Source organism: Salvia hispanica, chromosome 2 (assembly GCF_023119035.1).
Source record: "Salvia hispanica cultivar TCC Black 2014 chromosome 2, UniMelb_Shisp_WGS_1.0, whole genome shotgun sequence".
In the NCBI taxonomy this organism is placed as follows: domain Eukaryota; kingdom Viridiplantae; phylum Streptophyta; class Magnoliopsida; order Lamiales; family Lamiaceae; genus Salvia; species Salvia hispanica.
Window position 1 is genome coordinate 18,131,376 of NC_062966.1, and position 25,480 is coordinate 18,156,855.

General features: G+C 36.5%; 5 protein-coding genes and 1 non-coding gene across 11 annotated transcripts; 3 read left to right on the forward strand and 3 right to left on the reverse strand.

Moving 5' to 3' along the window:
• Positions 1-1,728: 1,728 nt before the first annotated feature.
• LOC125203441 (WAT1-related protein At1g70260-like) lies at positions 1,729-5,284 on the forward strand. Its single transcript, XM_048101780.1, has 7 exons — positions 1,729-1,989; positions 2,163-2,225; positions 2,319-2,435; positions 4,130-4,370; positions 4,448-4,606; positions 4,685-4,836; positions 4,917-5,284. The coding sequence occupies exons 1-7, from the start codon at positions 1,796-1,798 to the stop codon at positions 5,071-5,073; spliced, it is 1,083 nt and encodes a 360-aa protein (XP_047957737.1). The 5' UTR covers positions 1,729-1,795; the 3' UTR covers positions 5,074-5,284.
• TRNAH-GUG lies at positions 2,923-2,994 on the reverse strand. Its single transcript has one exon. It is a non-coding gene; the product is annotated as a tRNA-His (tRNA).
• A 29-nt stretch (positions 5,285-5,313) lies between the features above and the next one.
• Positions 5,314-6,066, reverse strand: LOC125203442 (MLP-like protein 423). Its single transcript, XM_048101781.1, has 2 exons — positions 5,836-6,066; positions 5,314-5,695 (listed from the first exon to the last, which is right to left on the reverse strand). The coding sequence occupies exons 1-2, from the start codon at positions 6,014-6,016 to the stop codon at positions 5,415-5,417; spliced, it is 462 nt and encodes a 153-aa protein (XP_047957738.1). The 5' UTR covers positions 6,017-6,066; the 3' UTR covers positions 5,314-5,414.
• Positions 6,067-12,075: 6,009 nt separating this feature from the next.
• LOC125208603 lies at positions 12,076-16,833 on the reverse strand. Of its 5 annotated transcripts, none has more exons than XR_007174144.1 (6): positions 16,163-16,833; positions 15,482-15,757; positions 14,337-14,408; positions 14,040-14,109; positions 12,615-13,051; positions 12,076-12,472 (listed from the first exon to the last, which is right to left on the reverse strand). XR_007174144.1 is itself a non-coding variant. In XM_048108255.1 (2 exons), exons 1-2 carry the CDS (start codon positions 16,777-16,779, stop codon positions 15,496-15,498), a joined length of 879 nt encoding a protein of 292 aa, XP_047964212.1. In that variant the 5' UTR covers positions 16,780-16,833; the 3' UTR covers positions 15,038-15,495. The 5 variants fall into 5 exon arrangements, 1 of the variants encoding a protein (XP_047964212.1); XR_007174143.1 differs by having other exon boundaries at positions 14,040-14,193; XR_007174142.1 differs by having other exon boundaries at positions 14,307-14,408.
• LOC125208602 (probable serine/threonine-protein kinase PBL28) lies at positions 12,391-14,771 on the forward strand. The gene is made up of 7 exons (XM_048108254.1): positions 12,391-12,523; positions 12,603-12,787; positions 12,872-13,070; positions 13,157-13,320; positions 13,409-13,516; positions 14,026-14,148; positions 14,235-14,771. The coding sequence occupies exons 1-7, from the start codon at positions 12,454-12,456 to the stop codon at positions 14,469-14,471; spliced, it is 1,086 nt and encodes a 361-aa protein (XP_047964211.1). The 5' UTR covers positions 12,391-12,453; the 3' UTR covers positions 14,472-14,771.
• A 1,639-nt stretch (positions 16,834-18,472) lies between the features above and the next one.
• Positions 18,473-21,881, forward strand: LOC125208601 (nucleobase-ascorbate transporter 6-like). 2 transcript variants are annotated; one of them, XM_048108253.1, is made up of 15 exons: positions 18,473-18,580; positions 18,974-19,122; positions 19,249-19,346; positions 19,425-19,601; positions 19,675-19,775; positions 19,857-19,932; positions 20,019-20,078; positions 20,163-20,347; positions 20,423-20,519; positions 20,596-20,682; positions 20,758-20,816; positions 20,888-20,979; positions 21,065-21,142; positions 21,230-21,390; positions 21,473-21,881. In XM_048108253.1, the coding sequence occupies exons 2-15, from the start codon at positions 19,008-19,010 to the stop codon at positions 21,689-21,691; spliced, it is 1,605 nt and encodes a 534-aa protein (XP_047964210.1). In that variant the 5' UTR covers positions 18,473-18,580; positions 18,974-19,007; the 3' UTR covers positions 21,692-21,881. The 2 variants fall into 2 exon arrangements, with proteins under 2 accessions (XP_047964210.1, XP_047964208.1); XM_048108251.1 differs by lacking the exon at positions 18,473-18,580 and adding an exon at positions 18,631-18,899.
• Positions 21,882-25,480: the final 3,599 nt, after the last annotated feature.

Below are 25,480 nucleotides of genomic sequence, written 5' to 3' on the forward strand. Positions count from 1 at the left end.
GAAAAGCAAATCTTTTTCCAAATCTATAATCTTTAATTTGAAAATTTAAATTTTTCGGATGTATTATATTAAAGGACAGATATGTAATATAGTAATCTATTTTAAAATAATTAAAAGTAATAAACTGATTTTGAAGTGAAAATATCTAAAATATCCAATTATGTACGTAGATATTCACTACGTTTATCACTGCTACCAAAAGTATGAGATGATATAGATATAATTATTCTTCGACAATGGACTATAAGAAAATGTACTATAACACAATTATTTGTGGACGAGAAAGTATATACAGTTCGGTCTCTACCACATTTTTTTATTGCATCTGCCACTGCACACATATACTGATTTTTATACGCAATTGAACGCCGTCAGTATATATGGATTTATTATTTATAGGTTTGTCCATATAAATGATCTAATTTATCCCGAACCGACCAATAGCAATAATTTTGTTTAAAATCATTTGCAAATTAATTTAAGTGGCGAGGATATACTAATACTTAATCGATCTAAAAAACGTGCTTAGATCATCTTAAAAAGTTGACAAAATTCCACGTAAACATGCCATAATTAATTGGCAACAGCGTGACGAATTGTTAGGTCTTATTTCCGTCAAGACCCCAACAAATAATTCTGCTGATGCACCACTATAAAACACTGAAACTACATAACCACTAATTAATTAATTAAAATAATGACGTCCATTTATTATTCCGAATTAAACAACTGTCTAACAAAACCTTTAATTGGTGCATACATAGAATACTGGGATCACACGTTAATTAATTAGTGATCTTACTACGTACTAATCTCGTTACCTTTAATTTTATTCTCTTTTTGAGATAATCTCTTGAGCTTTTAAACGAAGCAGTAATTACCGAAAAGGAAAAAAATGGCCTACTATTTTTATAGGTACACGTAATTAGAGGGGCCGCAGTTGACTAATTGAATTTTTGTAGGGCCTTAATTGATATCAACCATTAATAATCCAATTTCAGTAAACCAGTTTAATGATTTCATCTCCGCCCCCCTGGCCCACATCAATTTTTTTTTTCTTGGTAGAACTTATATAAACAAAATTACTTTTTTTGATTTGCCATTTTATGTCATTTTATCACCCTCCGCTTTGCTTATCGTTTATCCAACTTTATACGTTTTTCAATATTGTCACTTCAACTTACTATTTTCAACTCATGTTTTGTGTTTTTCTAGTTGTACCATTTCACATTGTTGTACAACTTTAGAAGATAGAAGTATAAAGTCCATTATTCTAGATATATAATGCATATTCAAATAGTGTGGTTTAAAAGTAAAACACAGATGAATCGTTGCTGATGCGGAATAATAAAAGAAAAAAAAAACAAGTTAGAGTTGCTCACACAAAAAATAAATTAAAGTATATAAGACGAGCGACAAATTGACAAAATTGGAAAAGTTAATATTACCAAATAATAATAATGCAGTAGTATTTTGTAATAACTAATAAAGGTGTAGGTCAGAAATGGACAATGCGAGCAGAAAATGTGAGAATATATGTGAATAATTCTAGATATGTAGATGATGTATGGACTTTACTAACTATGCATGGGGCAGAACGAGTTGCAAAGTCCCCTAAGTAGCTTCACATGAGCATGAAAGGTTACATTGAATTTCTTCAACTTTTTGAAAATACATAATGCAACTTTTCGACTCTATAAATATGAAGGAGAATTGAACTTGATCGATCATTCATTTCACAGAGTGATCAGAGAGAGATACTAATAGACTATATATAGAGAGAGAGGCCGGAAAGATGAGGAGGGTGGCGTTAAGCGATGTGATGGCATGTGGGAGCATGGTTGTGGTGGAGGGTTGCATTATTGGGCTGACGATCATGGCTAGCACCGCGATGGCTAAAGGGATGAGCCCTTTCGTGTTTGTTGTCTATACAAATGCCCTTTCTTCACTCATTCTCCTCCCATATTCCTTCTTTTTTGATACCAATAGGTATATATAAAGTACTTTGATTCTTCTTCAACCTCAATACCCTAACATAAAAACATTTATGTGTGTTTTTGGCGTATTTACATATACATATACAAAATGTGGATGAAGCTTAACGTACGGATTCATGTAACGCAGATTAACTAAGTAATATGGTTTGTTTGTGAAATGGTCAGGTCGGAAGGGACATGGCTCACCCTACCTTTTCTCGTTCAAGTCTTCGTCCTCGGTTTGATAGGGTTTGCTCTCTTTCGCTCTCCACGCACACACGTTCACATGGAGTTGTCATAGATAAGTAATTATATAGTATGTTGTTAAAAATTGGTTTGCAGGGTAACAATTGCTCAAAACCTAGCGTTTGTGGGTTTGAGCTACAGCTCTCCCATTGTTGCATGTGGCTTCGCAAATCAGATGCCTGCTTTATCTTTCATTTTGGCCATACTCCTCAGGTGCTTAACTATTCAAACTAATCTATTCCTCAAACCTGACTTTAATCTTTTTTTCACCTACTACATACTATTAATGTTTGTTTACATATATATACAACACAGGTAGTACAAATTAAATGAATAATTTATAAATTGTATATTGACATTATTCTCTACATATTTGTTAGCCCTAAAAGCAAAAGATGAGTCAATAATTTTAAAGCAATTTTCGTAGTATAAGAGAAGATCAATGAGTTGTTATATTGGATATTGTGTGTATTTGGTTTGCGCTGAGCTGTGAGATTCATCAAATCAGTTTAACAGATATTAACCGATCACTTGATGCTACTTTATTAAAGTTACGTATTTAATTTATCTTAACTGATCACTTAATTTAAAATTAATTTAAACTATCATATAAAGTGATTAAAATATTAACAGTAAAAACGTGATAATGCGCTATTTGGTAGTAGTGTGAAAAAATTAAAAGCATAGAAGGAGATAGATGTGTGGCTGCTGGGATTCGAGCCCAGGTCTCCACGGCCACAACGTGGAATTCTTACCACTAAACTACAGCCACATCGTTGTCTAGCAACATCACTAATAATTATAACTTCGATGTGACACGGAGCTCAATTCAAGTTCGGGATTTAATGAATATTTAATTAGGGGAGTGGTCAATTGCTAACTACAACTAATTTAAGGCCATAGGATTTTAGAAAACGTGTGGTCTACAATTTGCCACGTGTAATTTTCGTTTTTATTAATAAAATAAAAAAAGATAAAAAAAATGTCAAATTAGGGTTTTAGATGAAAATGTCAATATAGTGTTTCGAAAATATCAACACAATGCTTTGAGAATGTCAACACAATGCTTTAAGAATGTTAACTCATTGCTCATATTGACATTCTACATGTATTATATTGACATATTTTATATAGTATGTTGACATTTCTGCTTTACGAAAAAATTAAAAAAATTTTGAATTTTTTTTTCAAATTTTGACGTCGGAACATATGCGTGTATGATATCGTTTGATATATGTTATATGAATTTAACGTTTTGAGATTTCTTTTAAAAGTTAGTTATAACTAAACATGTAGTTAATTGACATTAATACCCCTATTGATATTTTATGGAATTAATCCAATGGTTTTATTGATATTTTTTGTTGATCGTATTGAAATTTCGTGGTTGATGATATAGGCCCTTAATTTGAATATCTAATGATTATTATTTAGTTGTAGTTAGCAATTAGGTATTGAGTTAACAATATAACACTCCCCTATTTAATTATTTATAGAAACAGTGTTGTTGAAGTTGAACAACTAATGACTTGGTTGTTTGTAAATATGAGAAGAGATAGCGTATTAATTAGTGATCAGTATGACATATGTCTGTTGCATCCGATAATTATGCATGTGATTGTCATTCTTAATATTTCAACTCTGATTCATTTTTTTTTTAAGTATCATTTTGTTGATATAGTTACTTTTCTATCAGTTAGTCGCCTAAATCTGACATTTGACATGTTACTATTTTGAAATCATGTAGTAGTACTATTACTATATTACAAAAACATTTTTATTATCGGATTTGAGAAGGCAAAAATAGTTTTCACTTATTCTGAAATCTAAATACCTTAATTAACATAAAAAATTGGATATAGATAGAATAGTTTGCTAATTCTACTAAATAATTAATGTTGTTTTAGGAGTACAAAATTTGATTGGAAGAGGTCAGGCAGCCTAGCAAGATTGATAGGCACCCTCATATCTTTTGGTGGTGCAATTTCACTCACTCTTTACAAAGGCCCTACCATCAAAGCTCCCTCCCTAACCTTACCTTCGCGGCCGCCGCTGCTGGTCTTCACTTCAACTCATGAAAACTGGGTTCTTGGTTGTAAACTCTTTGCTGCTTCTTCATTTGCTCTTGCCATCTGGAACTTTCTCCAGGTATAACCAATTTTTTTAAGTACCCCCCTACATATGATTTATGCTAATCACTAAATATTTGTATAAATGATCATCAGGCGAAAACTCTCAAAATATGCAAACAAGTGATGAAAATAATCTCATTTTACACCTTGTTTGGGACCATCCAAACAACTGGTGTGGCCCTCTACTTTGAAAGGGATCCTGAGGCATGGAAGCTAGGGCTTAATTTCGAACTTCTCATCATCGTCTTAACTGTAAGATCAATTAATTAATACACTAATGTAAAAAATGAAGGTAAATTATTTATTACGTGAACATGATGGTGGTAACAGGGAATATTCAGCAGCCTGATTCGGACGAAAGTTCAAATGTGGTGTACACGTTTGAAAGGGCCTTTTTTTGTGCCCTTATTCAAGCCTTGTGGGATTGCCTACGCCACCACCTTTGGCTGTTTGCTCTTTTCCGATACTTTTCATTATGGAAGGTAAATTAAATTCTAAACCCACTTTTCATAATTTCAATCTGACTTTTAGTAAAATGGTGTGTTGTGTTGTGTGTGTGTAGCATTATGGGAGCGTTCATCTGCGGGGTGGGGTACTACACCGTGCTGTGGGGCCAGACGAAGGACGAGGAGGCGAGTAAATTGGACGGTCGTAACAAGATGGTCAGCCCATCAAGGGATGAGAAGGTCCCTCTTCTGCAGCAAGATTCTCAAGTGTGATTTTATTATGGATATTAATCACGTGGATTAATCTTAATTATGATACTCCTATAAATTATAATGCTCTCATCAGAAGATGCATGCACTTTCTTTTTCTGGAGGGGGTTGTTATTTTTCCATCTCCCCATTTTCAATATTTTAATAATCATGCTCTACTTTTGCATCTTATGTAAATGTCGCTTTGTGTTTACGAATATTTCTATTTTTCTTAGCTTTTCCTTTACTAATGAAAATGGAAACTTATATAAAAAGGGAATAATATATATTAATTAAACTTATGGATAATTTATTATAGTGCTTCGATGAAGCCATTACTTCTTCCATAAGTAGAAACATAGAGATTAATTAGCAAGAAGATAAGCATCCAAATCCTGGAAAGTTTTGAGGGCAAATTCCTTGATGAAATCCGGGTCAGGGGTATCCTCGGTGGCCTTGTCGAATTCGCAGGTCCATTTCAGTGAAGTTTTGTTGTCGCCGTTGCTGCTGCTGCTGACGCTGAGGCTGCCTTTGAAGTTCTTGTAGTACTTCAGTATGTCGCCCTCTATCACACTGTAACTCACGAATTTCTTCTCATCGTCTACCGCTTCGATCTTCTCTTTGATGCTTGAAACTGGTGATATTCCTGCATTTGTGAAATTGATATGATGAAAAATTCATTCACTCAAATTCATTGACCTTGTGCGGGCTTGATGCAAGACAGACTAGCTATATCAAACTAATGTACAGTCACAATCTTAACACAGAAAGAGTTAGAGAGAGAACCTTGTGGATAGGTGACGAGGCGCACAGAGTTGACGGACTTGCCATCGCCTTCAAGAATTTGGATGCTTTGGTAGTGCTGAGGCAAGGCTTTGGGGAAGAGAGTAGTGGACTCCCTCATGCTGTTCCAAACCTTTTCTGCTTCACTTTTCAACTCAACCTCCATTTCAATCTTTGATGCCATTGCTTGATTATTTGTATCACTATCACTAATTGATGATGCTATGTATAAACTTGTTACACACCCCTCTTTATATACACTCATTTTCTCCTTATCTACATTCAATTTCCTTTAACAACCTAACCACTTGATTCCATGCATCTATTAATGCACAACTATAGATTGCCCAACCATATTTCATTATGCTACAAATCTCAATCCAATTCATCCCAAAATTGTAAATTGCTTCAGATATGTTTATAGACATTAAAAATCATGTGTCCTAAGGCTGTAAAAAAATATATCTCGAAATAGACTAGGGCTTATTCTAGTTGACCATGCTGTCTGCTATGATAATGATAATACAGTAACATTTTACTTCGAACAGCATCGAGATCTACTGCAAATAAATGATTATTGAATTACAACCGTACCATTTCAAACATGGTTGTTATCATTCAACTAATTTATTCGTTTTTTAATGCATTACGAGTTTACGACAACAAAATTACCAGTTTACGGATTGATAGTAGTAGTAGTGTAGTACTAGTACTATATACCTATATGAAAGTTTTAGGACTTCGACAAAATTTGATGGTCCAATTGAAATATTTCGACACGGGTATTTAATTCTTTAATGCGTGATGCAAAAATGTTACACCATACATGCACGAAAAATAGTCTTATTTTTTCATTTATGGTTGTCCAATAAAATTAGCCTTCTTCTTTTTTATAATATGTTAGTAGTACTTTGTAACAAAGTTAGTCCAATTTTTCATGATTAATACCTCTTTTTCTTCTACCTCTCTTACTTAACACTCATGTTGTTTACTATTAAAACTATTTTTTATGGACTAATGTAGTACTATATTTTTTTAATCTCGAGATATATGAAACTATAAAATACTCATTTTAATTTTGGGGGACATATATAAAAAAGGAATAATCAATAATATATTAGAGAGGAAGGCAGTGTTAATTAAAACAGACGGATGGATGTTGTGAATTTTACTCAGCTGTATTATTTTGAAAGAGGAATGAGGTGATGAATTAATTGAGAAGTTAAAGGTGGGTATGAGTTAGTTCCGAAAGGAAAAAGATGGGTAAGAGACGGATGTGTAATTAATTGCTTGTGTTGGACCTTCAATTTCAGCAGGTGGAAATACAGTAGGCAGTTACAGAACATTAATGCACCACACTTATTTTATTTATATAGTTATTTGTTTATTTCTACAAATAGGGAATAAATAAATAAAGACCGTTGCTAAATTGTAAATAAGGAAATCAAAATTCTTCTTTCTATTCTCTTTCTATGAGGGTAGGTAGGGGGTATTAAAAATTATTAATAAGAATTTTAGTTATTATATAAGAATAAATAAAAATGGAAGTTTCTTTCTTTTTTTTCAATCTCATAGACAAGATCTAATAATAACAAAGAATTTTAGCATTAGAAAGAATAACATAATTATTAAGAATGAATAATAATGGAAGTTTTTTTTTTTTTTTTTGTTATCTCAATCTCACATACAAGATCTAAGAATAACAAAAAATAATACTAGAATAAATCGAGAATCAATTGAAATATTGTACTACCATTATTCAACTAAATCAATAATGAATTTAATCTCAATCGAATTAAATATAAGTTGAAATCCATTTGGTCAATCAAATCTATAATCTATACATATATAAAATGCGAGTTTGGGCCGCTTTTTAAAATATTTATAAATTTTGGGTGCTATTGTAATTAATAGTATAAATTTACATATTCATATGTACTACTCATACATACACGTTACTTTTAATAGTCCACAATGTAAAAAATTAATATCCTAATCATGGTTTCACTCATTATTAGTTCTCATATATGCGTTTCTTCATACAATTAATATTGATTATTTATCATATAAACGTTACTTCATAACTATTATTGACTGAGGTAGAAAGAAGGATTTAGGATTTAGCTATTTTGGTGGCACAATAAATTTTAATATGAAGAATCTTATTTATAGGTGATTAAACGTGCTGAATAAAATATACTCCTTATAATTAATAAATATTTGGCTATAATTATGTCATAAAAATAAAATCTTTATCGAGAACAACTATAAACATGCATAAAAAATAGGCTAGACTATTCATATTCCAATAAGTTACACTTAAAATGTAATAAAAAATGATTAATGAACCAATATTCAAAGGAACGGTAATTAATGTAATAATGTTAGCACATTTACACGGATCTCTCTATAAATACTTATTCACCCAACAAATTTCTTCAATCAAAATTTCAGATGTGTTTCTGTGGGTGACGGTGCTGAGAGTGAGATGTGCTCAGTCGAGTATAGCGGCATCAAAGATGGAAGATTTGACAAGAGCCGAGATAAAGAATAAGGAACGGAAGATTCAAGAAAAGTGAAGACTAGACTTTCAGGCATCCCTTGATTCCCTTTTATTGTTTGCAAATAATTCTAGAATTAGGGTAGATTCTTGAGTTATATTATGATTGTTAGTTATGATATTGATAAGGCTCGTTTCATGCATTGGTTTTGGATTAAAATTATATGCTTTTGTGGGAGATAATGCACAAATTTTGAGCTTAAGTGTGCAGAAATCTGTTGGATCCGGGAGTTTGTGTTAATTGACCTGGCAGATGCAAAATAGCTGATTTTGAAGTAAAATACCAGAAGTCGTCGCTCGGACCTAGGAGAATCAGGAAGTTGACGACAGGAGTAGAAATGGAGCAAAAGCGCAGAAAAAGTCATCTACCTGGTCAAGGAGACAGAATGACATACTGACATGAAGATCCTCAATTATTGCAAGGGTAAAATGGTCAAATACCGACAAGAAGTTGCCTTAGGGTTGAAGTTAAAGCCACTCTATAAATAGAAGCTTTCCACAATGAAGAGGGGGCGCTTAACGCTATCGTAGTTTAGGTAGGAAGCTCTCGTAGGCGCTTAACGCCACCGCTCTCTTAGTTTAGTTCGATAGTTTGTTGCTTTCTTGGCTTAAATATGTAGTTTCATCGGAGGACCCCGCTCTTGCCGCTTATACTTAGTAATATTTGTTGCATTAGTGGGAAAATTATAAATCTTGTTGAAAGGAGGGACACGTGCACACGACACACGTGCAAAAACCCGACCCTTCAGATATACAACAATATTTGTTTATTCAAGTTTCATTTTTCATTATTCTAATATGAATCATTTCTTCATCGTCTAGAATTAGTGTGAATAAATGTCTAAAATTATATACGTTTAACGTTATTATAATGCAATAAAGTTCTACCATTTTATGTTCCATTTTTAGTGCAATGAATTGATATTTGGTGATATTATTTTTATGGTAGAAGTGTTAAAGAAGTCCATAATCTCATTTTCATTAGATGTTATTTTAGCTTCTGTAGTGAAATCCAATAATTTTCTATTTTGTACTATACGACTTGAGTGCATTAAAGCGCATTAAAGCGTTCCCAATTGAAATTGAAAACAAATAAGTTAATAGTAATGGTGATTATTCAATTATAGTTGTGTCAAAATGTTTTTTTTTTTTAATAATTTTGATATTTTGAATATTATAAGTCGTGGATTAACTATTTGTTAGAAAAATTATTTTTGTTTTCGTAGTATAGAAATGTAAAGGTTTGTCAAAGGTATTTTTCACAAGTGCCTAGACTTGATGTACTCTTATTAAATTGTTAATTGACAATATTAAATATACCAATATAGAAATAAGTTAATTCGTGCATCGCACGAGGGTTAATACTAGTCAATATTAATGCCCCAATTTCTTCAATAAAATAAATTGAGAATCATCAAAAATACCAATTATCCAATATTCCAATTGAGACAACCAAATATTTAATTAAATTCTATATCGATAAAAAAAATTCACAATTAAATTTATTATCAACTGAACGGATCATTTAATAAGCAACACTACAAATTGACCAAGAAAGAATGATAAAAATCACCAATTGAATTCCAATATCATTTATCCAACTGAATCTAAAATCTAATTACTAGGGGTGTGTTAAAATAACACCACCTTTTAAAATAACATCATACCATCATTCTTAGTCAATCATTCGTAAACGTGGACGAATAATCAGCTACCATGTGGCAATCATAAAAAAAACTCAAGGATAAATTTTCTCGTCCAGCAATATCCAATACGCTAGACAGCAGTTTTTCTCGTCCAGCAATATAGATTGTTGTCTAGCGTTTATACTATTGATGTGTAGCATTTATAATATTCTGGATACGTGGTGTCACAATGTCACTTTAAGAGGTGTTGTCATTTTAACAAAAACCTACTATAATATCTTGGATGTCATAATATTTATATACTCCTACAATACTAAGTCGTACCCTTACTCAGTTACTCCTATAACTTACGAAGATTATCACTAATATTTTGTCATAATATATACTACTCCAGGGGAACATTAGGGTGCCACTATAGTTAGAGTGATACCGTACTATCAACCACGTGCTGCCACGTGGCACGCTATCCAGCAATATTAGGGGCGTATCCAGCAATATCATAGTAAGCGTTTTAGATGGATTTCTACTGATTGCATGATAGTACTACGTGGATTACAATTTAATAAGCAATCTGTCTATATATATACAGCAAGTGAAACATTCTATGTCTATACAGCAATACTCAACAATCTACACAGCAATCCACCTATTACTATCATGCAATCTGTAAACGCATACTAAATGAATATTGCTGGATAAGTCTCTAATATTGTTGGATAACGTGACATGTGGCAGCACGAGATTGGTGGTACGTTATCACGTTAAGAAGGGTTGTCATCTTAACATAATCCTACTACTCCATTATATACATAATTAAATAATAATAGTAAAAGTAATATTATTATTTAATCATTTATAAAACTATAATTTATCGGCAGAACTTAATTATACAAATTATTATTGAATTTACTTTTTACAATTAAATTTAATTAATAAGAATTAAAAGAAAAGAAAAATGAAAAAATGAATGATTCCAAAAAAAGTAATGAACTTAACATAATGAAATACCACCACCACCCACCCTTGTTTTTCTCTTACTGCAAGATAATCATACCATCTAGTATAAAATAAGTAGGAAATGATGCTAGTGTAAAATACTTGAATATTAAATGAGAATTAATTTATTATTTTTTGATAGATATATTATTGGATAGCAATTTTGTGGCTTGTACATTATGGCTCCATAGTTTTACTAATAATAAAAAGATCTCGTGAAATAGCAAAAACTTTAGTGCTATATATATATTCAAAGCTCATAAATTTCCTTTGCTGATATGAAGTCCTATTTATCTCATTTGAATCTGGATGAACGAATTCCTTCTTAGTGCAATCGGATTAATGAATTCAATCCGAGAGCATGATTTGGGAGGAAGCACGGCATTGTTAATATGATGTTTCCCTTCAATCAATGTGTTGAGAATTTGAGCCACCATAATCACTGAAGTTAATAAGGAACTTTTATTGATTTTTTATAAAATGAATAGAAAAACATCAAAATTCAATGGTGCCTATAATAATAACCACAGTGATCTAAACTTTATACCGCACGCGGCTTCTCTTCTCCAATTTGTAGATGTATAATAAATTCCATTTCTTTTTATCATAAAAATCTTTGCTACATTCAAATGAGGGAATAACTATTGTGGGAAAGTTTTAATAATTGCTAAATTGTTAGGGATATTTTTAAAAATAATTTTGTTAGTATGTATTTATTTCCTTGTTTTATACGACGAATTCTAATACAAAGAGAGGGTAGTGTACACTTCGCGTAGATTGGAAGTAGTGATTCTTTTCTTGATTGAAACCCATAACTCATTCCTCAAAAAAGGCCATATACAAATGGAAATCTTTTCAAGATATGGCACACATTCATACCAATCTAGTGAAAAAATCAAGAATCTTCAAAAGCCCATAATTCTTAGTTTGAAAAATACAGAATCGAGAAATAAAAATATTACTATTATGGTTCTATTCTAACAAACAAAAGTTGCTTTGAAGAACAAGGACGTGCGATCAAATGAGAAGTTGAACAGAAGATTGATTTGGAGCAGCAATGAAAGCCACCCCTCAACCATATTCTTTCTCAATCTCACAATTATTCAAAATAAGATATTATGGAACAAGATTTTGCAGATGCTCTTTCCCTTTCAGACATACATACGCACGCACAAACCTAAGCAAATTACACCTCTTTCTTTAACTTCAAGTGCCAAATCCTGGTTGTTGTTGCAACTAAGTATGCTCAAAGCTAACTTACCTCACTTGCTTTGTACACACTCATATACCGATTCTCGTACTTCCAAACAATATAACCTCTCTCCGGGCTCATACTTACACCTGCTTCTGGTTTAAGGAAAACTCAACTCCTTTGTTGTTGTGTTAGGACTACTTCTTCCTAGAGCAGAGCAACAAAAGATGCCTTTTGGATTAGTTTCTGCGTGGAACAAACGTAGGAGAAGCAAGTCCGAGGATCAGACCAATCCTTGTAATTTTTCTATTTCTCATACTTTCTAAGATGATATGATATTTATGTTTTAGTTCTGAGATTTTTGTGGTTGGTTTAGGGGTGTACAAACCTGTGGAGCAGTGGCAGATCGAGTGCAAAGGGCCCCCGCCAAAGAGAAGAACTGCATCAGCAGTATACACGGTGAAGGAGATGGAGGAGGCGACATGTTCCTTCAGTGATGAATACCTGCTTGGGAAAGGAGGCTTTGGCCGGGTTTATAAAGGCACTCTAAGGTCCGGGCAGGTATGTTGGAGTTGCACGTTTCTTCAGTAAAAAAGAATACCTGAAATAAGAAGTTGTAACAATAAGTTGTATCTGAATCGACAGGTTGTGGCGATCAAGAAAATGGAGCTACCACCATTCAAAAAGGCAGAGGGAGAGAGGGAGTTCCGCGTAGAGGTCGATATTCTGAGCAGACTGGACCATCCCAATCTTGTCAACTTGATTGGATACTGTGCAGATGGGAAGCAAAGGTTTCTGGTGTACGAGTATCTGCACAAAGGGAATCTGCAAGATCATTTAAACGGTGGGTTAGTAAGGACTAATAAAAAGAGGTTTTAGCGTATTACATTTTCCATTGCCTCATTGGTTTATATGCAAATCATCCTACAGGAATCGAACATGTAAAGATTGATTGGCCTTCGAGGCTGAAAGTGGCTCTCGGAGCAGCAAGAGGACTTGCATACCTCCATTCAGGTTCTGATGTCGGGATTCCTATTGTCCACAGAGACTTCAAATCTACTAATATTCTTCTTGATACTAATTTGGAAGCAAAGGTAACATTTTTCCCAGAAACGTTAACATATTACTTACAACTGTTATCATAAGCATATTAAGACTTATCATCAAAAGCTTTATTAGCAGATATCAGACTTTGGACTAGCAAAATTAATGCCAGAAGGCCAGGAAACTTGTATCACAACCGCAACAGTGCTTGGCACTTTTGGCTATTTTGATCCCGAATATACCTTGGTATGACTACAAACTTCTTTCTATAGTTTTCGTCTTAAAGAATGTATGGTTTGGTTTCTTTCTTGACTGCTTTTACTAAATTCTCTATGCCAGAGACTGAATTTTGAATTAGAAACTTGGGAGATGAAAGCAATAAATCCATCAATAGCTATCTTACCATAAGCTAAATTTTTATATTTACAAACATAAACTCTTATATTTTTGTCTTGGTTGCAAATTTTTGATAAAGCTAGGAAACTAACTAACATTTCCTTACTTGAGGAATCATTTAACTAACATTTCTTTACTTCATAATAAACTAGTTAAACTGGATATAGACATTTTCAGTTTTACAAATCTTGGAGATCATTGCCTTAAGTGGGAGCTAATATAAAGGAGTAAAGGAGGGATTATTTAGTTTTTTTTATCTTGAGATAGGGCTTTCAAACCAACCAACAGGGAAACCATTTCTAATATTAACTTAAGGAATGGCAAGAGGGATCGAGATATTTATGTCTACCTTGCAACAGACAGGGAAACTTACTCTACAAAGTGATGTCTACGCATTTGGAGTCGTGCTACTCGAGCTTTTGACTGGACGGAGAGCAGTTGACCTGACCCAAGGACCAAGCGATCAAAATTTAGTGATCCAGGTACTGGATATAATATAAACTGTACTTTCTTTGAGCATCCTAAACCTGTTACCAATATAAAGTGGTGTATATATCAAATTCCACAGGTTAGGCACATATTAAATGACAAGAAGAAACTGAAAAGGGTGATTGATCCTGAAATGGCACGGAGTTCATACACAATGGAGTCGGTAGCCATGTTTGCAAACCTGGCATCACGCTGCATCCGAGTAGACAGTCACGAGAGGCCCTCGATGATAGAATGTGTGAAAGAACTCCAACTGATCATGTACATCAATTCTAAAGGATTAGGGATGACAATGCATGCACTTAGAATGTTGTGAAACCACTCAGAAGTGATTTTGTTTATAACAGAATAAGATAGGCAGTCAACCGCAAGGTTTAATAAGATGGGCAGTCAACCGCAAGGTTTTCCCTAAATCTTGATAACAGGGAACCATTCAAAGTGCTTCAATTCAAACACATCAGAGATGTTGATGTGCTTCTGAGTAATCTGATAGTACTCAACAAAACAATCATAAATTCCAGCTAAAAAACATTCATGCGGACGAGACATGTTCTTGTTGTATTCATAAGAATTTTATTCTGTTGTGTTTGATATAGATGTTTCTGGTCATTAAACATATTCAAGAATTGATAATGCCATCTGGATGCTTACTACAGTTCTGTCGAAATTACAAGCTAGAGTAACTTGAATAATAGGAGTTCCATACCCATATAACACAATAACTAAGAGTGTAATGCACTTAAGCAAATAAAAAACAGATGAGAATATGAGATAATCCCTTATAACTATAAGAGTGTAAGCAGCTCAGCATCACCAGACTATATACTAAAGAAAAGAAGAAACAGCAGATGAAAAATTATAAATCCAAGCAAAATGGAAAGATGAGATAAGTCAACCAGCCAAATTAAAAGGACCATCACTGTAACAACAATGGTCAAGGATACAAGTGATGGCATTCATAAGATTCAGTGTAAGAGTAAGACACAGACGAATACTGAAGCTACATTGACCTACTAATTGGGAGCTTCAGGCCATTTTCTGGGACATAACATCCCACAGAAGTTAGATTAGATCAGAATAATTGTTTATTACAGAGTGGCACCACTGAACTTGGTAAAACAAAGTGGAACTTATGTTGCTTATTACTCTTCCGTCTTCAGACACCTCTGATGAAACTATGTCGTGTGCAGAAGTCGGTACCGGGTATATTCTATTTCTTGGTCATGTATAGTGTACAGCAACAGTTCTCAGCAAGTGAAAAAAAATGAAGCAAATACATGAGAAGCTTTCATGGGAAATTTCCAACATTTTCCCCTTGATTCGTACCTCAAAGGCCATTTTTACAACCGTTCATCAAGAGGAGCATCTACAACAGAAGCATCCTCAGAGGCAGGAAGTTCTTTGCGCATCAAGCGCCTCCGCCTCTGTAGCGTTAACAAGGTCAAGATGCTATCCGTCTGAACAACGCTGTAACCTGCTTTTGTATACATGTTGAATGGACCTTCGTCAATGATTCTGCAGTGCAGATAGACCTCCCTAGACGAGCTCATTTTTGTAATAAGTTCTTCACCCGCTCTCAGTAAATGCCAGCCAATGCCTCTCCTGGAATGCATTTTTACATGAAGACTCGAATCATCCAATAAGATTATGAAACTAATGAAATCCAGAGACAGGATGATATTCAACATAGATATAACTGTTCCCATGAATGACATATAACGCATTCCATCTAAAAAGAATGCTTCCACAATGGGAAGTCAGCAGTCAATGAGATACCTCAAACGGTGGTAGAGTTTTAAGTCAAACACGAATATGACTCAGAAAATCACCCATCTCATCCCAGCATCCAAATCCATATTTCATACATATACTAAGTGAGAAACTTGATCTATAATGGTTGTGCCAGATGGATTCATGATTGCTACAGTTTGAGCTTAAAATCATTACTACCTAGCTTATACAATTAAAGAGCACATCTTGATATAGCTTATTCAGAGTGGAGGATACCTCCTGAGAGGCTTCCTGACAGCCATATTACAAATGTAAGGCGAGTTGTTGGGCGGCGTAGGAGTAGGAGGATTCGCATTCGCCCCCTTTCCATCAAAAGTCAATTCAACAGTTCCGGCCAGCTCAAAATCCTCTTCCCCATTCTCCCTGTACACTCCAAGAAGCGTAGCATTGTGAGGCATCATCTCCCTCCTCTCAATCAGGTAATTCTTCACCAAGAACTCCAACAATTTCACATAACCGCCCGCCATCATCATCGATTCCGCGAAGGACTCGGACAGCAGAGTCACGGTCAGGTCCATCTCCTCCTCCCTCATCGCGCGGACCCAGAGAAGCCCGGATTCCAATTGCTTGTGGTAGCTGTAGTTCCCGAGAAGCTCGAGCTTATCGAGGTCGTCGTCGGTGAGAAATCGGCCGGTTTGGAGTGGGTTCTGTAATGATGGAGACGACGAAGAGGGAGAGGGGGAGTGGGAGGCTGAGAGAGAGATGGAGTGATTGTGTAGCTTGTGGTTGGGGAATTGGAGAAATGGATGTCGGTGGGTTGCGGCTGGGAGGTGGAGGTGGTGGTGGTGCGGCTGCAAGCGTAGGGAGATTGAGAGGGAAGCTTCTGCTGCCATTGCCAGAGTTGATATGATTTGGGAATCCCAGATTTAGTGTATGGTTGAGGCAATTCAACAACTTTATTATTATTTTCATTAATGATTTCCAAACTCCTACACATATATGCTCTTCTTTTTTCTCCACTAATTTTTATGTTCTCACTTTCCAAGATATAATATTTTAAACACTTTTTTAAATAATAATAATAATAATAATAATTTACAGTACAAAGTCACACAACTCAACGCCAGAAATCTGTGTTTCTTCTTCTTATTATCCAAATTCAATTCTTCATTTTTCAGTTTTGCTTCAGAATTAGAATTTGCATTTAATTTCGGAGACAAATCATCTCTACATTCAATAATTAGTGGTGAAAAGAAACTTAAAGCTAAGCAGAACCTTTGCAACAAGTTCAAAGAAAATCAGAGGCCCAACTCAAGCCCATTTATTTCAAAATGACAAAACTTCGCCCAGCCCACACCTCCTTAAGAATGGGAGGGTATATATACAAATACCATTACCAACAAATCTATGTGATTATGTATTCAATATTACTATAGTAGATTTTTGTATAATATAGACTTAGGGTTTTTAAAATCACAAGTTTTTGTTAAAATTTTGTTTTGTTCATGAACTTATTAAAACTTGATCGTTAATATCATAAATTTATACTTGTAAACAAAATTTCAAGAATTTAATATTTCCCTAAATTAAATTCAATGTTGCATATCATATTATAAGTGGACAATCTGGTCAATTGTAAAAATGATGTTTTTAATGGGTATAAATCGCATCGATTTTGTGAGTTAGATGAGTTTCAAATTTTCTCCCAATTCCAATCACAATTCAACATCATGGACACACATAACATTATGATTTTTTTGCAACGAAATTTTAAGTTCATAGAAAATAATTTTCAGCAAAAAATTAGCTCTATACAAAAACACTATTCGGTGTTAAACCCTACAAATGTTCCCATTCATAACAATAATTAAAAAAAAAATACCCCTACTATACTCTCGTAAACTGTAAAGAACGAAATTAAAATGATGTCGTAGAAAGTCGAACCACTATACCTGATTTCTGTCCCATTATACCTGATTATGAAAATTTCCTAGCATAAATTATTAACCAAAGAGAGTTCTAGCAGTATCACAATTTCAAAATAATTTCAGAAAATGGATTCTGAATATTTTTTGTTTTTATAGACATTTTAGTATTGAACCACCCTGAAATCATACTCAGTCGGTTGTCTCATTTTATCATTTTCATCTTTTCATCAATAAATGTCTCACTCACTTTTACTGCATTTCTTAAAACTCATGCCCGATCAAATTGACGGTAATGATGGAAGGAGGGAGTAAGTAAAAAAAAATTACTCGACTGAAGAAATGGAAACTTATATTACAATGTCGACCGTAGTAGCGTGCAGCCATTTCTACGGTGGCCTTACAAAGTCCAGCAGCATTGGGCTAATGAAATCATGCCACGCGTCCCAATGTTGGACTTGTATGGCTAGTACAATGCTGGTGCAGAAGGCCTAGAGTCTGAATCCTAGAGTGTATTCTTGCAGAAGCTATCGCCTTTAATTATACCCAAATAATAAAAGCAACTTGTCCCACAACATAAATTCTTCTAAATCTGCATGTACAATTTTTAATTAGTTTTCAATTTGTGTGGATGGTCTAATAAAGGTGGCAAGATGCTCCATAGCTTTATCTTTTGCTTCACAGAGAAGTTGAATTTGATTTTATTTTTTGTGAGTGTTTGAAATTGCACGAAACAGAATCGCCTAGGAAGGCGCTAATTGCTGAGAAGGTTGCATTTTGGTTTTTGCTTTATCTCTTTACTCTTTTTCTTTCTCTTGTTTCTTTCGTTTTTTTGTTGGCCATCTTTCCTCTCACCCCTGCCTTGTTTTTAGGCCCATATTCACATTTGCTTTATCATATTCTTGAATTTCTTGAAGAAGGTTGTTAGTCCTTTTCCGCTAGTACTCTTTTATTTTTCTTCCTCAAAACCTCACTCACAGTAGAAATAAAAAAACAGCGCTCCAATGTTGTGGCAGGGACTTTGCATGGTTTCTTTTTCTTGATCACTTGCGCTGTCAAAAAGACTTTCTTGTTTTCCATCATTTTTGGTAAATTTATTAATGTTGTTGATTTGTTGTGTCTGAGGTTGGAGCTGTAATAATTGAGATTGTTTGATTTCAAGGCTTTTTACTGAGGGTGAAAAAGAAGCAGAGATCATGGCCGGAGGAGGAGCAGCAGCGCCGCCGCCGAAGCAAGAGGAGTTAATGCCATTTCCAGTCAAAGATCAGCTTCCCGGAGTTTCTTTCTGCATCACTAGCCCACCTCCATGGCGTGAGCCCATCTTCCATATTCTCTTGCTTCTTCTTTTCTCATTAGTAATGTTAAAACTGTGTGTGTAAATGTAATTGGAAAGTATGATTTGAATTTCTAAAATTTTGGTGATGTTTATTAATGAAGCTGAGGCCATATTGCTTGGGTTCCAACACTTTCTTGTGATGCTTGGCACAACTGTGCTCATACCCTCCATTTTGGTCCCCCAAATGGGAGGAGGAAAAGTAAGGATATGCTTAGTTCTGTATAAGTTTTGAATAAGTCCCACAAATTCTTTATTTTAATGATTTGTCCCCTGTTAGGAAGAGAAAGCTTTGATGATTCAAACACTACAGTTTGTTGCTGGTTTGAACACTCTTGCTCAGACATTGTTTGGCACTCGCCTACCGGCTGTGATCGGAGGCTCTTACACCTTTGTGCCCGCCACTCTGTCTATCGTCTTAGCTGGCCGATATAGTGATATTTTGGATCCTTATGAGGTGATCATCAAATCATGTCCCTTTTCACCCTCTTTAGCTAATTAGTTAACTTGATGCCTTCATTGATTTATAGAAATTCAAGAAGATTATGAGGGGAATTCAAGGGGCTATGATTGTAGCTTCCACTCTTCAGATTGTCATCGGCTTCAGTGGCCTGTGGCGCAACGTGACCAGGTGACATGCCTCGTGTGTGTATGTGTCTGTACAATGGTCTTGTTTATGACATAAAGTTAGTAATGTAGTTCAATATTTCAGGTTAATGAGCCCCCTTTCCACAGTTCCATTGGTAGCTCTCACCGGGTTCGGTCTGTATGAATTAGGCTTTCCTCTGGTAACATTTATGTGAAGAATGCAAGCAAGTTTTCAGAGGTTCTGTTTCCGTTCTTACATGATATCCAATTTGATCTGTGATTCCAGCTTACAAAATGTGTGGAGATTGGACTGCCTCAGCTTGTTTTGCTTGTGATAGTTTCACAGGTGAGAGTCTGATCAAATACATATAGCAAGAATCTTTAGCTTGTAACTAACTCCATAACTAATCCTAATATGGCTGCTTTTCAGTACTTGCCACATCTGATGAAAGGGGGGAGAAATGTGTTTGATCGGTTTGCAGTGTTATTCTCCGTGATCATCGTCTGGATATATGCACACCTACTCACCGTGGGCGGAGCATACAAGAACGTGCCACTCACGACTCAGCTAAGCTGCAGAACTGACCGTGCTGGGATCATAGGCGCTGCTCCTTGGTGAGAAAAGTGTTATAAAATTGAATGAGAGAGAAAAAAGTGAACATGTCTAAAATGAGAGGCGCGTTGTTGCAGGATCAGAGTTCCGTATCCATTTCAATGGGGAGCTCCAAGCTTTCATGCTGGGGAATCATTTGCCATGATGGCAACTTCATTTGTAGCCCTTGTTGAGGTCTCAAAATTCTTAATCAGCACAAAAATTTTCTTGTACATTGTTGACATTGATTATCTGAATCTGTGAAGTGCAGTCAACTGGTGCTTTCATTGCTGTGTCAAGGTATGCGAGTGCAACTCCTGTACCACATTCTGTTCTTAGCCGTGGCATCGGCTGGCAGGTATGATGACTTGCCTCCTGCTTATTTTCTCTTTACCTAATTTCATTCGTCTAAATCAACCCGAATTTGTTATAGGGTGTCGCCATATTGTTCTCCGGGATATTTGGTACGGGAACTGGATCTTCAGTGTCTGTGTAAGTTGCCTCTTCTTCATCATCACAACACAAATACTATACAGATACACACTCACATTGTCTTGTTACAGTGAAAATGCCGGCTTGCTTGGGCTGACACGCGTTGGCAGCCGTAGAGTGATACAAATATCTGCTGGTTTCATGCTGTTCTTCTCCATACTAGGCAAGTAGTCACCATTACTACTCTCCAAGCATGAACATGAATTATGTTTGTTTACTAAAAAGGCCATTTCCTCGTTTCACCTCAGCGAAATTTGGAGCTGTCTTCGCCTCAATCCCTGCTCCCATCATCGCTGCTCTGTATTGCCTTCTCTTTGCCTATGTTGGTATGTAATGACTAATGTGTGTGTTGATCTTACATTATCCAAATCATATTATATTCATCTCATTAGTACATTGATTGTTACAAACAGGTGTTGGTGGGCTTACTTTCCTGCAGTTCTGCAATCTCAACAGTTTTAGGACAAAGTTCATTCTTGCATTCTCGGTGTTCATGGGACTGTCCGTGCCACACTACTTCAACGAGTACGAATCTCTGAAAGGCTATGGACCTGTTCACACCAAAGCAAGATGGGTAAGAAAGAAGCCACCCATATTCGTTCCTGTCACTAATTTTGGTTTCGAGCATTTGAGCCTAGACATGAATGTTTGTGCAGTTCAACGACATGATCAACGTGCCCTTCTCGTCTGAGCCATTCGTGGCTGGTTTTCTGGGCCTGGTTCTGGACCTGACTATGCCTCCCAAGGACACCACGACGAGGAAGGACAGAGGCATGCATTGGTGGGACAAGTTCCGGTCTTACAAGACCGATACTAGGAGTGAAGAGTTCTACTCTCTGCCTCTCAATCTCAACAAGTTCTTCCCATCTGTCTAGATCTTTGCAAAATACTATCACACTATCTATGTTTTCTTCACCAACTGTAGACTGTAGTATCAAGGTTATTAATATACTGTGTCAAAATTTTGTGTTTTCTTCTTGTAAAATGAGATCAATATTTGCTTATGATTAGGAAACTTTCTACTCAATGAATCCCTTAAGCTTATGTAATGACAAACTTATGCTACTCATGTGTGTAAATTTTAGTGATTATTTTGAAGTAATGTGAAGTTTTACACCTACAGGCTACAGCAAAGATTATAAGTCATGGGGAGTATATCTCTATGAACCAATCTCTTCAGCGTGAAAATTGATTTATGATTTTTTAATCAATTTTTTTATATGCTGGGATATACTAGAATTTGACCAAACATAATAATTTTATGACAATTTTTCCTTATAATTTATGTTTTGGTTTTCTTCAATTATTGTTGTGACAGTGTCTGGCATTCTATAAAGTAATAATACAAGTGCTATATCTATATACAAGAAAATGTTGATATGCTTAATTGTGTCTCCCTATTCCCTAAATCTTGCTTAAACATTCCTGCTCTTCTGCGAATTGTCTTGTTTTTGCATTCAAAATAAATAGATAAAAAATTTGTCTAATCGACTCTCACTGATGTCCACATGTGTTGACCAAAAACTTTACAGATAAAGTTACAAAACAATAATTAATTGTGCCAGATTTATAATTTGCACTAGGGAAACATGCTAACTGTAGAGCGAGGGGGAGGGGATCAAAATTAAATTTTTGGTCTGATAAAGGGCAAATTGCATGGCTAACAAGTAACAACATTATCTAATTTATTACTCCTATTAATCCACATAAACTATCTCAGTTAGCATGTCTTCAAATAATTGGGTAGTCCTTGCAAAATGTGGCCTCAGTTTATACTTTATAGAGGCAACAAAACCACTTCAGATACACGTATAGCTTCGCGGGATTGGTTAAGTTAGTCGACATGGTCCTGTGCATAGCCAATAATTTGGGCCAGTGTCAAATTCTTTTTATTTTATTCTTAATTTACAACAAATCCGAACATGAACTCAGCCGCAAATATTTCAAATAAATAATTTCACATAATAATTTATTTGGACATGGAATTCTATTATTATTTTTGGAAACTTTCCGTTATTGTTATTGTTATTATTATTATTATTATTATTATTATTATTATAAGGTGGGGGCGACGGCCGACGGGTCACGAGGCACATTTATTGGTGGGTTGGATCATGATAAAGGCAAAATCCAGTCCGATGCAAATGCCTCTCCATCCTTTATTTTGGGGCAAATTTTTACCGTACTCATATAAACTTCTAAAATTTAATTCTAAGTTCTAAAAAATATAAATAAAATTGAATAAAAACATGAATACAATGTAAGTCTTATATTTCATAGAGTACAAAGTGAATGAAATAAGTAAGTGAAATATTAAATCAATCTATTAAAATCAGGAAAAAATAAATGAGATATATAATTATGAATTTTCCAAAATGATAGTATGAGCGGGGTGGGGGGAGTATACATATTGTCAAGTTAATTGATCTTATTATTTGTAAATTAGACATAGAAATTAAATCAATAACGCGGTTTTAGTTAGTATTTTTTATTTTCTTAAAGCCAAACACATGATATACGCGGTCCTGCTTCTCTGATCGGTTTCCATCACATTAGTTAAGGGTGTCTCCGGTGGCGCCCCTCCCACTCGCCCCTCCACTAGCCCTTTCCACAAAAACTGCATGCCACGTCAGCACTAACCCTTCCCATTTCACGGTCACATCACTAGCCCTTCCCACTGCACTAGCCCTTCCCACAATTAAATTAACTCACAATTAAAATTAAAATTCACGGAATTAAAATTCGATACGAATACGAACGGAAAATACGAAAATTACATTACATAATTAAAAAAAAACATAGTTTAAAAAAAAAATTACATAATACCCTCGGCTCTCACTCCTCCTCCTCCTCGTCCTCGTCCCCATCGCTCGTGCTGCTGCCGCCTCCGACGTCCCCGCCCCCGATCTCGACGCCATAATCATCAATTGGTGGCAGCCTTAAATCGCGCCGACATTGGTCGACCACCTCCTTGCACAGCCTTTTCAACACTGGATCCTGCGCGTTATACCACTTCATAGTGCTCTGCATCAGGGTCTTCGTTTGCTGCGCGCGGGCGAGGACGTCGTCCTCTCCTGGGGCCTCCGATTCGACCTCGTAGGACCCGTTGCCGCTGCCGCTTCCCCTCGCCATCCGCTGCGCAGCCTGTTGCCCCATCGGGCACCGACGACGGCGAGAGTCTGTTCGTGGTAGCGGGGCCTCTTCCTCGGCTTCGGGGAGCTCGTGCGAACCAGCACTGCTGCTGTACTCACCGGAAGAGTTGATCTTCATCCGCTTCCAGCCTGATTCGACACCAAGCGCAAACTTTTGCGAATCCTTGACCACGAGAAAGGCCTCCCACCTGGTCAAACTCTTTGATGTTCAAATCTCGGTTGGGGTACTGGGCCAAGGTTTGTCTCCTCACATCATCCTCAGACATGCCGCTGCTTATCATGCGCATGTTGTTATGGTAGAGGGCGGCAAAACGACTGAGCTTAGGCCTCAACCGAAGCCACTGTTTTCGGCATTGCTCGGGTATGCGAGGCTTCGCCCCAGCCGGTTTGACGTTGCGGTAGGCGGCACTAATGCGATGCCACATTCGGTCAACATACTGGTTCTCCCCGACATAGGGATACTCTACAACACCGATTCATGCCTTCGCAAGCGCGGCATTTTCCCACACGGTCCAGATCGTCCTCCTCTCAGTCTCATCCTCGCCCTCCTCCTCCTCCTCCTCCTCTGCCCCCGTGTGCGATGAAGAGCTCGAGACTTTGCCCTTGCCCTTGCCCCTACCCCCGCCTCTGGCCTTGCCCTTGCCCTTGCCCTTGCCCCTACCCCCGCCTTTGGGCTTGCCCTTGCCTTTGCTCCTGCCCCTTGCAGCTGGCTCCGCCTCATCGGGAGTCTCGCGGATCGGCGATAGCCCCAGATCCTCAAAAGAAAAAGTCTCGATGCCGCCGTACTGAGTCTCCGGAACAGTACTAGGGGAATCATCGGCCAACAAATCTATATATGGCCGATACACAGATTCCCTAGGCGTCCTCGGGCTCCGCCTCTCCATCGACCCACCCACCGACATATTTGGCGGCGTACCGCCCATTTCCACTGCCCCGGGCATCATCCCTCCCACCCCCGCCATATTTGGCGGCATACCGCCCATCCCCGCTGCCCCTGGCATCGTCCCACCCATCCCCGACATATTTGTCGGCATACCCGCTGCCCCTGGCATCATCTGACCCATCTGACTCATCCAAGTGTACATAGTGTAGAACATTTGGGGAGTCATCGCCGGCATACCGCTCATCCCCGCCATCTGGGGATTCATCCCCGCAAAATTTCCCTCCGATCCGATGGGAATCGAGGGTGTGTTTCCTCCGCTCGTGGTGGGGGAGTTTCTATTGTACTCCATTGTAGTAGAAATGAAATTTGTAGATTTAGAGAGAGAAACTTGTCAACACAAGTGGTGTAAATGAAATGAAGTTGGGGGAGCCATATTTATAGAGTTTTTTTTTTTAAATTAAAATTAAAAATGTCGGACGTCCGGTCGGACGTCGACGCGAGGGGCGAGCCCATCGCAGGGGCACTCGGGACGGGCGTGGGCGCCCTTCCCGCTCCCTGCGACGAACGTCCAATCGGACGTCGCCGACGGGCGACCGGGAGGGACGCCGGTGGAGATACCCTAATAGTAC

Coding starts and splice junctions, on each gene's coding strand:
- LOC125203442 (XM_048101781.1), bottom strand. CDS start 6,016: ATGGCATCAAAGATTGAAATGGAGGTTGAGTTGAAAAGTGAAGCAGAA. Junction 5,696..5,835: donor CCTCGTCACCTATCCACAAG/GTTCTCTCTCTA, acceptor TCACAAATGCAG/GAATATCACCAGTTTCAAGC.
- LOC125208603 (XM_048108255.1), bottom strand. CDS start 16,779: ATGGCAGCAGAAGCTTCCCTCTCAATCTCCCTACGCTTGCAGCCGCAC. Junction 15,758..16,162: donor GTCAGGAAGCCTCTCAGGAG/GTATCCTCCACT, acceptor AATGCATTCCAG/GAGAGGCATTGGCTGGCATT.
- LOC125208601 (XM_048108253.1), top strand. CDS start 19,008: ATGGCCGGAGGAGGAGCAGCAGCGCCGCCGCCGAAGCAAGAGGAGTTA. Junction 20,079..20,162: donor TGCTTGTGATAGTTTCACAG/GTGAGAGTCTGA, acceptor GCTGCTTTTCAG/TACTTGCCACATCTGATGAA. Junction 20,980..21,064: donor GCTGTTCTTCTCCATACTAG/GCAAGTAGTCAC, acceptor GTTTCACCTCAG/CGAAATTTGGAGCTGTCTTC.
- LOC125203441 (XM_048101780.1), top strand. CDS start 1,796: ATGAGGAGGGTGGCGTTAAGCGATGTGATGGCATGTGGGAGCATGGTT. Junction 1,990..2,162: donor TTCTTTTTTGATACCAATAG/GTATATATAAAG, acceptor TGAAATGGTCAG/GTCGGAAGGGACATGGCTCA. Junction 2,226..2,318: donor TTCGTCCTCGGTTTGATAGG/GTTTGCTCTCTT, acceptor ATTGGTTTGCAG/GGTAACAATTGCTCAAAACC.
- LOC125208602 (XM_048108254.1), top strand. CDS start 12,454: ATGCCTTTTGGATTAGTTTCTGCGTGGAACAAACGTAGGAGAAGCAAG. Junction 12,524..12,602: donor CGAGGATCAGACCAATCCTT/GTAATTTTTCTA, acceptor TGGTTGGTTTAG/GGGTGTACAAACCTGTGGAG. Junction 13,071..13,156: donor TCTGCAAGATCATTTAAACG/GTGGGTTAGTAA, acceptor ATCATCCTACAG/GAATCGAACATGTAAAGATT.